Below are 10,521 nucleotides of genomic sequence, written 5' to 3' on the forward strand. Positions count from 1 at the left end.
CACACTCCACTGTCTTAGTGAGCAAAGTTAATCCCCAAGCTGGTGTTTCTTGGCGCCTTCAAGGTGTCTTTTAAATTCTGTGAACTGACTAAAAATATGCTTCAGCGTGTTGAGTATGAATGACTGTGACGGAAGGTTAGGAAAACAGATTTCATTCTGAAAGTTGCCTGCTGCCTTTTCCCAGCTGGCTGGATTCTGGCCTGCAAAGTCAGTCGGGGGCGGGGGTGGGGGGAAGGGGATTTCAATGGGTGGCCAGGGATAACAGGTGATTAGCAGAGAAGCACAGACCCAGAAGCAACATGGGGCCAGATCTGTGTGGCTGTGCCAAGCGAGAGAGGACCGTGTCTGCTGTGGATGCTGCCCAGCTGTGTATCTGTGAGGGAGGCTCTGCAACGATGGCTTTGCACTCTACCCAGGCTGCGTCTCCATTTCCCAACCCTGAACTCTCACCCTTTCACAGCCCTGCCCTGCAATGCCGGTTTTGGTTTTTGATCCACTGCCCTTCATTTCCACCCCTGGTTGAATTCTAGAGTAGGGAAGACTTTTGAGTCCTTCATACGTGAGGCCACCAAGCAAGCCATCCATTCCTATTATGAGACTTCTAACTTAAAGGCAGTTTCTGGAGTTGATCCTGTGTAAGATAAAGGGCTCCAACCCATGGGCAGGGCGATAGAAACAATAAGCCCTTTCTGGTTGTGTGACTGTGCACAGATGAGGGCTTTGTGAGAACTCCTGGCAGCATCCTAGGACCATAGAATGGGCCTCTGGGTGTTGTTTGTTTTGGAGGGGGGTTGAGGTAGAGTCCTGGCTGTCCTGGAACTCACTGTGTAAACCAGGCTGACCTCGAAACTCATAGAGGTCTGCCTGTTTCTGCCTCCCAAGTGCTGGGATTAAAGGTATGAGCCACTATGCAGACCTGTGTGTTATTATTTCTGTCCCTGTGGTGAGGATACTGAGAGACTCTGAAGAAGGAAGCAATCTGCCCTCCTAAGCTCCTAAGCTCTCTCATGACTACCTCCTAAGTCAGTACCTCCCTGGTTACCCATCCCTCTACCCACATCTTCTACAGAACTCTTTTCTTCTGGACAGAATGAGAATCCGAACTCAGCAATGGCTCCAGGACCTTCTGATGTTCGTTCATCAGCTCTAGACTGTAACTGCCACACAAGATCTAGCACATACCTATTATCCAGTACCCGAGAAACTGAGGCTGGAGGACTGCAAGTTCCAGGCCAGTGTAATCCACACTTAACAACAAATTCCAAAACAAGTTAGGTCAGAACATTAGGTGCCATTACTTCAAGGATAACTATATTTGGGAAATGGTAGGGTAAAAAGATCTTTCCTTACCGAGACACTTCTCAGATCCTTTGCTATGACTGTGCTGGCTAAATTTATGTCAACTTAACACAACCTACAGACATTTTGAAATAAGGAACCTCAACTAAGTAACTGCCCCTACTAAACTGGTATGTGGGCAAGCCTGTGGTGCGTTTTCTTGATCAACGATTGATGTAGGAGAGCCCAGCCCACCATAGTGGTGTCATCCCTGGGTAGGTGGTCCTGGGTGCAGTAAGAAAGCAGGCTGATCAAACCATGAAGGACACAAAGTAAGGAGTGTTTCTCCATGGTCTCTGCTTCAGTTCCTGACTTCAGCCCTGACTTCCTTCAGTGATGGACTGTGGTGTGTAAGCGTAAATAAAATAAATCCTTTCTTCCCCAGGTTGTCTTTGGTCATGATGTTTCGTCACAGTAATAGAAACTAGCCTGGACAATGAGTATGTGCATCGCAAGTCTCTCAGAGGCAGGGAGAAGCTACCATATGCCCACACACAGTTTGTAAGACTGTGGCTCTACAGACCATTCTGTGAGAACATACAGTGAGCTCCATCGAGGCTGGTGATCTGGAGATCTGTTCCTCTCACCTCTGGCATCCCCACGTGGTAGCATCTCCCTGGCTCAGGCTGTGGTAGCTTCTCATCATTTGCACACCCTTTGGGCATCCCTCACTTACACATGGGGTCTCAGTGATCACGCATCTGTTTGTGATACCCTGACTGACACCTCTAGGTGATGCTCACCACCAGGTCCTAGTTTCACCTAATCTCCCAGTTATTCTCCTAGCAATCCCCCTACACCTTAAGCTATCCTCAGTGGAACCCGGCATTCTCCCCTCTGATCTGCTTCTCATTGAGGCAGCATTTGTCTTCTGACCCACAGTGACACCAAGGAGGAATCCTTGACTGTGACTGTCTTATCTGCATCCCTTATTTAGATATAGCCCGTCCAATCTTGCCTTCAGTGGTCCCCACTGCCTACTAATATATCTCAGATGCCTCACTTGGAATCCTGCCCATATCCACCTCCAGGATTTTCTCCCACAGTGATTGTTAGTAATTTTTCAAGCCATACCTGTGGTCCCATCCCTGCCTGGCACAAAACCTCTTCATCAATCTCTTCATGGCTTCACAACTCTTTCTAACCCACGTGTTTCTGGCCTCAGAGCCTCCTACATATCTCCAACACATTATCTCGCATGAGACACTGTTACAAGGACACGGAAATCCTTGGATTGACAGTCATATACTTTCTGGAGCCCGGGCAAGTGCAAAAATTGGCTCATTTATTTGTAGTCCGGGTCCACTCTTTACCAGAAAAGCCTTTGGTCACTAACTCAATGATGGTTCAGGACCACGGAGAGCGTCACACGAACACCCCACTCCCCTGACCCTTTAGTTGAGCTCTCCCTGTATTTACATACAAGGCCTTCCAGGCTAGCTCCTGTAGCTGGTTCTTCACAAACCCAGTACAGGCTTGACTTCCTCATAGAAGCCTTCCCTGACCCACCTGGATGACCAATCATTTCCTCCTTGGGGCTATGTTGTAATGTATATTCCTCCATCACGCCAAACTCATTCTGATTATGTTGGTATGATTCCAACACCACCACTCCACCCCCAAAAGACATGAGCCTCGAGGTCTCATCCCCTGTCTGATTCATCTTCACCATCCAGTGCAGAGGAGGTGCTTAGAGAATGTTTGTTGATTGAATGAGCAAATGACATTTAGCAGGTGCAGGAAATATGTGTTGATTTGTGTTGTGTATCTGTCGCTCTGGGTGATTCAGAAACCAGCCAGATTTCAATCCTGGTATCTCTAGAAAAAGGCATTCTCTCCCCAGCAACTCCTCCCTCCATCCTTGAAACGGCTTTCCTGCAGGTCACCACCCCGGCTGGGAGAAAGCATCTGTACTCTGCCCCTGCTCTTACCGCACTGACAACCCACTGGAGTCCTCATCCCCCAGCCTGGGGCCTGCCTCCTGAATTTTACTCAGAACATTTCATCTCAGTCTCTCCCCTGCTCAGAACAGATGGCTCTGAATCCCCACTCATACAGAAGTTCGTGTTCCGTTATTTTAAATTTTTTTTTTTCCAAAACAGGTTTTCTCTGTGTAACCCTGGCTGTCCTGGAACTCAGTCCATAGAGCAGGCTGACCTTGAAACACAGAGATTCACCTGCCTCTGCCTCTCGAGTGCTGGGATTAAAGGCTTGCATCACTATGAATGATTCACTTGAGCATTGTTAACACTTCCTAAATTATAGATGCCTCAGTTACCTTTGATCATGGACTAAGACCGTCAGAAACAAAGATTCTCTGGAAGGACCTTGTAGAGTGCAGTGGCCTACCCCAAATCATTACAGTAGATGCTGTCACTAAGGAAAGTGTGTGTGTGTGTGTGTGTGTGTGTGTGTGTGTGTGTGTGTGTGTGTGTGTTAATGTTCATTGTTTTGGCATTGGCAATCAAACTTGGGGCCTGCTAAGAAAGCACTCTGCCACTAAGCCACACCCCTGGCCATTTGGTTTGGGTGATCAAAGTTAATTCACTCCTCTTCCTAGAGCTCTCATGGCTTCCTGGTCTTAATGGAGCCATGAATCAAGCCACAGGCAGAGGCTCCAACCTAACCCAACTGGACTCTTGTGTCTAGGGCATTAAATCTTGACTAAGTGGGAAAAGAATGTCTGGAACTCTGAAAAAAAATTAAAAGGTGAGGTAAAAGCTCTGACTGTTCAACCTTCCCATCAATCCCATGAGCTCTTCCTACCCTGTGAGAGAGTCCTTGCGCCCTTAAGGTAGTCAGTCCATCTGTGTTGCATGTGGTTCCAAAACCGATTCTGGTAAGCCCACCCGGAGGAGGCAGTACAAACCCATCCTCTTGGCACTGGGATAAATCACGGCTTCAACAAGCATCAAGGCTTCTTGTCGGACTCTCTGATAGAACCTTTGTAAGCTCAGCTACCTCACAAGCCCACCCAGATACAGCAGGAAGTCACCCAGTTCAGGGAGTGGGACAGACAGGCCAATGGCTAGCTTCAGGAGAACAAGCCAGGGTAGAGGTGCAGGGACCTAGATGCGTGATCAGCCTTCCAAACTATAAAGACAGAGAGGAAAGAATGCTTTCATCACCAGGCTATGAGCACCTCTGCTGTGGTCATATGCCAACCTAGAGAGCAAGTTAGCCTCGTGGGCATAGGCACAGGCAAGCACATCTTCCTGCCAAGATGTCTCCTGGAAGCTGAGTCATTAAAGAAGGGAAAGAACAGAGTCGGGCTTGGGGACTCTGCTTGCTGAATAGCATTTCACTCCTGTTGACATTCCCAACAAAGAAGCCCAAAGTGTCAATAACCAGGATTACCCAACAAGCGCCCTTCAGGCGATAAAGATAAAGATATATTCTGTTTACTACACTCCTCTGCTCTTTGAAGTGAGGCACCGAGGGCCTCTCACAGACTTGCCCCTGTGACCTCATCTACTGGGACCAGTCCCCAACAGGCAGAAAGTAGGATCTGAGGGAATCTGGGGTCGGGTTTGGCTATAGATGAGGTATGGCCTTGTCCTCCCAAGGTCCCTCAGTCTCGGAACTCTGGCACTCCCCTGACTCATTTAGAAAACAATATCCTGTAAACCCCTAGCTGGGCATAAGTCTCGCTGAGTCCTAGGAACTCGATTCAGAGTGCACTAGAACTGACCCCAGACCAGGGATGAAAGCTACCACATTATGGCAGGCAACCAAGGCCCCCTGATCCCAGCCAGTCCTGCCACCTTTTCCTACCAGTGGCACGAACACCTCCTCTCTGGCCACACCCTTCATGAGTCACTATGTGCCTCCTGCCCCATCCCCCTCTACCCTAATTCTGTTCCCCATGCCTAGGGTTTTCTTCCTCCACATCTCTTGTCCCAAACCACCTCTAGAAGGTTTCTGAGCTACGTGACCCCTTTTTCTCTGTCTGGCTTTGGGCTGTGAGGTCCAAGGACAGGCTGGAGTCTGATTTACTGCCCCACACCTTGATGGGACCTACTGATATCAATCAATGTTTGCAGACTTAGCACAAATGATGTTTCTGACCTCCCTCCCCAGCCACTGGACTCTGCCCATTGTCTGGGAGCTGAGCTTCACAGCTGTATGGATACTAGGCTCTGACCCTGGCAAGAGCTTGTGAGAATCATGTGGGGTCTGGGCTAGAAATCTGCCTTTGATGCCTCTCAAGTAGAGCTGTGGAATCTGCAGCTAAGATCATGGGAGGAGGAAGCCCTGATCCTCAGCATATGGAAAGCAACATGGCCGCTTTCTCAGAGAATCGTATTCTTCACCCCAGCCTGTTTCCTTGGAGTTTCAGGGTGGTTGTTTCATGAGCTCCAGGTGCCAACTTGTGAATTGGGGGTTCTTGTCCTGGAGATGCCTGCCCCTGAGGAGAGCTGAGCCTCTGGGCAAGTGTAGGCTGAGCTAGAGAGCCTAGCTCCAGGAGTCTGCCACAGCTAACTAGAGACAAAGAGAAGCGGTGAGAGGCAGGAGAAGAATGTAAGGGCCAAGAGCTGTGTTGAATGCTCTGCCCACAGATGCTGGGAGGCAGGCACAGCCTGGTGTGGCAGAGGTGGCAATGAGTGAACGAGTGATTGCCTGGCTGGGCTCTAGGGGGAGGGGACAGAGCTGGGGTCATAGGCAGAGAGAACATGCCTCCCTGCTGCTGTCTGCCTGGAAGCTGTTGATCTCCTGCAGGGCCCGCTGAGCCCAGCTGCTCAGAGCCCAGTGCCAAGCGTGGGTCCCATAGAGCTACACACCCCACCCCACCCCACCCCCACTTCTGCCCCCATGGAGATGCTGAGGTCAAAGCATAGGCTGGAGAGAGGGAGGGCTACTTCAGGAGTATGTGTGAACAGTGCATGTGGCCAGGAGGCAGTTGCCTCTGTAATTTGCACAGGCTGCACCAGCAGCCACAGGGAACCCACCTCTAAGACCACCTCTCATTCAGATGATGAATTCTCACAGAAGGGTACTGTGTGTCTCCTGTGCCTTTGCAAACAGGAGAAGCTAAGTCTGAGTGAGAAGGTAATGGTGGAGCTGCCCAGACACCAAAGCTGAGCAACTCCCTCCAGACCCCCACCGTAGAGGCCACCATGAATCTTTGGCTTGGTCTGCCCATCTCTTCTCTCCCCCTCCCTTCCTGCAGAGGCTTCACAAGGCTATAAATAACAAGATGGTCTAAGAAGCCCTGAAATCTGAGGGCTTTGCACTGGTCATGCTTTAATAAGGGCCTGATCTCCCTGGAGGGTGCAGACACAGGGCCCAGACTCCCTGGAGAATGGTGACAGCTCAATCCAGCCAGTTCCTGGGCCCTGGCAGCTCTCTAGCAGGGATTGAAAAAGTCACAGCCAAGATGGGTGGAGGCCCAAGGAGGATGTAAGTAGGATGGAGCCTGCTCACTGCAAGACAGGGACTCAGGGCTACTCTGTTGGGATTCTGGTGCCAGATAGCAGCCCTTGGCTCTCAGTATTCCTGCTGGCTATGTCCTTGCTGTCCAGAGTTCCTGCGGGAAGCAAAAGATGATCAGTCAGCCCAAAAGAGGTAGAAGAGGCTTGGAGACCAGCCCTGGGGACGATCTATTACAAATCCTTGAGGTTTTGTTTGCATAATAAATCTCAAATCAGTCCCCATTCAGTGCCACCCTTGTGGATTTAGCTCCAGCGTCCAGAGCACTGAGACATCTCTACCCCAAGTCTGGCACTCTGAACCCCGTTCTCAATATGACAGCCCTGGGGATGGGTTCACAGAAACCTTCCAGACCCCTCCTCGTGGAAAGCTGACAGGGGCTCCCATCTCACTCTGGGTGAAGGCAACAGTTCATCCAAGGATTCTCTCTCTCTCTCTCTCTCTCTCTCTCTCTCTCTCCAGCAATCTGCTATCTTGACTGGCACATAGCAGGGACATAACAAGCGCTCCGGAATGGACCATCCAGAGCAGAGGCAGTCGCCAGTGCTCCCAGTCCAGAAGTGTCCAACCTGGAGCCTGAGAACCAGGGATAGGAGTACCTTTGCCACATTGCCTGGCTCGGGCCTGGTCCTTTTCCAGGTGCAGTGCAGTCAGCAGGAAGCAGCCACCACCCAGCACGATGGCGAAGGCACAACACAGGAAGCTGTGCTGCAGGCTGAGGAAGTGCTGCAGGTAGGAGTTGGGGCGCTCAGCCTGCAGGACACTGGAGATCTGCCATGAAGAGAGGAGCTTTTGCCAGGCCCACCAGGTGGCCCAGAACCTTTTCAGGAACAGCACTTCCCAAGTTCCTCCCTATACACACACACACACTTAGACACTCCTTACAAGTCCGGTGAGGTAGGGGCTGCCAGCATCTCCCAGGACGTGGGCCACTGTGATCTGGAGTGCCTCTGCCGTGCCCCGGCACCTGGGCACCACCACCGACTGCAAAATACAGAAGCCCCGGAGCTAAGTCTGAGGGAAGACAGGGTACCACTACCTTCTCCTGTTCCCATCTGCCCAGAGTGGGTAGACTGGACGGAGGAGTTACCGACTTTCAAGACCTGAGTAGCGCTCTAAGACTCAGGCCCCTTGAAGCCCCAGAGGCCTCCCAGGGCAGGGATAGTGGGAAAGGAGCGTAGTGCTGAACAGAGACACTCATGGGAGTTCACACTTGAGCTGGGAGAGAACACAGTGTCTGCCTATGAACACAGTGGTAGGCAGCATCTCAGTTCAGGGCTCCAGAGAGCAGTGCAGGTAGGTGTGACCAGGGCGGGGCAGCTGTGCCACGGAGGCTCACACAGCTCCGTGCAAGAGGCTAAGGGCATCAAGAACGTGACTTCTGGAGTCAGTCAGTCTGGGGTCCACTCCCGAGCCCTACCCATTAGCTGTGCGTCTTTGGGCAAGTCGCTTCAGCCTTTCCTGTCTCCTCTCCAAATGGGATAATGATAGTACCCACCTTGATAGCTCGGTGTTGTTCAGTTTATACTCAGAAACTTCACATGGATATCTACCCTGCTGGCAGAAGGCTCTGGGCATGTGTGCTTCCTGCCTGGCAGGCATTCCCTCACTGGGTCTACTCTGTAGCACTGTTTATCATTCATGACTTACCCTTATGTCACCTCCTCTATGAAGCCCTCTCAGGTTTAGGGGCCTGCCTTCACACACACACAGAGAGAGAGAGAGAGAGAGAGAGAGAGAGAGAGAGAGAGAGAGAGAGAGAGATATGGGGGGCACCACAGTTAAATGAGGGTATGCCCCTGGCACTGGGAAGGGTTTTGGTCCATTTCCTTACCTCTCATACTGTATTAATAGTAAAGCCCCTAATTTCTCCTGTGTCCCTGGAGTACTGTAACACATGAGGAACAGGAGGTCTAGTGAAAACCTGCCGACCAAGAAAGTCAAATAGAACTTTCTGAAAGACTCGTCTCAGGAGAAAACCTGCCAGCTCAGAGTTATTCCCCACCATGGCAGTCACAGAAGAGATTGCTGCTCTGTAGAGTCTTGTCCCCAAAACCTCAGTATCCATTATCTGAGCCCATCTGCTAATAATAATAATAATAATAATAATAATAATAATAATAATATAACAGCATTTAATGACTACTTCCTGCATGTGTTTTTATGTATCAGCTCCAACAAGTCATGAAGGAGATATGATTATTTCCTGTATTTTATAGATGGGAAAACCTTCACAGAGCAGGTAATTAAATTGCCCAGAGCAGCCCAGCCAGGAAGTAGCAGGACCCAGACTGGATGACAGGTTTTCCCCTCCCAGGGTCTGGCTTCCTAACCCTCTGCTGTTAGGGATGAGGGGAGCTGACATGTTAATGTATTCACTGCGCAGCATTTAAAAGGTGGACAGTGAGGCTAAGAAGACAGAAGCAGGCCATGGGGGCTCACACCTTTAATCCCAACAGGCAGGAGGCTCAGGCAGGTGGAGCTTTGTGAGCTGGAGGCCAGGCTGGTCTACACAGAGTTCCAGACCAGTGAGTGTTGTACAGTGAAACCCTATCTCAAAAAATGAAAAGACAAGTTCCTCAGTGGCCCTGCCTATGGGCGGGAGAATCAACGTCTTACAGAGAGGTCAAAGGGGACACAGGAGGTCTGCTGGGGAGGGGCTTGTAGGGGGGCAAGACTGCTCTGGGCAGCCACTGTGGGCCATCAGATGGTATGGCGGTCACTGGGACCAAGGGTTCTCTCCCCACATAGTAAGAGAAGCTGGGCCTCCTGCCATCCTCAGGACCTGCCAGCGCTGGAGGAGGAACCGACCACAGATCTGCACCTCCTCAGGACTTCCTTCTCACCCCATAATTATGTGATTAGTCATGGGTGGCTCTGGGGAGACGGGCTCAGCTTTGGCTTCCTGCACAGAGGCCTCGAGCATCCACACAGATCCACATGGGGCTGGGGGCTGCTCAGACCCCCCCCCCCAGAGTAAGGTTTCTGCAAGCTGCCTCCATGTCTTCTCAATATAGGGAAGCATGGGTCCCAGCCCCCTTCTTCCTCTGGGTGCCTGTAACTGCCAAGGCCGGGCCTAGCGGCACCTGGCAAGCTGGGGATGGGTAATTTTGAAAATGAGTGGCTTTTGGGTTTCCAACATTCCAGGTTCACCAACTTCTGAGACAAAAACACCTGTGTTTTGGCTCGCCCTTCTCAAAAAAGCAGTTCCCTTTATAGCCCAGGGGCAAGAGAGGTGCAGGCAGCCACCGCCTTACAGAAAGTTGGGGAGACTATCAGGGAAGGACAGATTCCCTGGCAGCTTGCCATCTGTACTCCCCAACTCAACCCCTGTGGCCAGACACCCATGAATGGCAGTGCAGCCCCTCCTCGAGCCTCCTCCTGCTCAGGACTGGGAGGAAGAGAGCCACGGGAGCAGCCTGGGTAGGGCAGCTGGAGGCTCCTGGAGCAGAGTTAGGGATAGAGAGACACCTTCTTTGTCTTTCCAGGAGAAAAGATTGTCTAGGGTGCAGCCGAGCCGGGAGGAGATGCGCAGGGAGGGTGCAGGGAGCAAGCTCCTCGCGAGGATGGGTGAATGAGGAGATAAGGAGAAATTGGCAAGGAACCTGCAGGCTGGAGAGAGAACTATGAAAACCCAGAGGCTATGCTGAAGACGACTGGGTCAGGCCTCTGTGGGAAGTCTGCTAGCAATGCGGTTCCTGGAGACTGACTCTCTGCCCACCCAATCAGATGATGAGGACAAAGAGCCCCCAC

The 10,521-nt window shown here is 51.3% G+C and overlaps 1 protein-coding gene across 2 annotated transcripts in view; it reads right to left on the reverse strand.

The window, feature by feature from the left end:
* Positions 1-6,542: 6,542 nt before the first annotated feature.
* Positions 6,543-10,521, reverse strand: part of Spns3 (sphingolipid transporter 3 (putative)) — a 50,023-nt gene continuing 46,044 nt past the window's right edge. The window contains exons 10-12 of one of the 2 annotated variants that reach the window (XM_021213401.1): positions 7,654-7,752; positions 7,368-7,539; positions 6,543-6,865 (exon numbers count right to left, since the gene is read on the reverse strand). In XM_021213401.1, the coding sequence (XP_021069060.1) occupies positions 6,783-6,865; positions 7,368-7,539; positions 7,654-7,752 (354 nt within the window). In that variant the 3' untranslated portion in view covers positions 6,543-6,782. The remainder of the gene's footprint in view (positions 6,866-7,367; positions 7,540-7,653; positions 7,753-10,521) is intronic. The other variant, XM_021213402.1, reaches the window with a different exon arrangement.

Source organism: Mus pahari, chromosome 14, assembly GCF_900095145.1.
Source record: "Mus pahari chromosome 14, PAHARI_EIJ_v1.1, whole genome shotgun sequence".
Taxonomy (NCBI): Eukaryota; Metazoa; Chordata; class Mammalia; order Rodentia; family Muridae; genus Mus; species Mus pahari.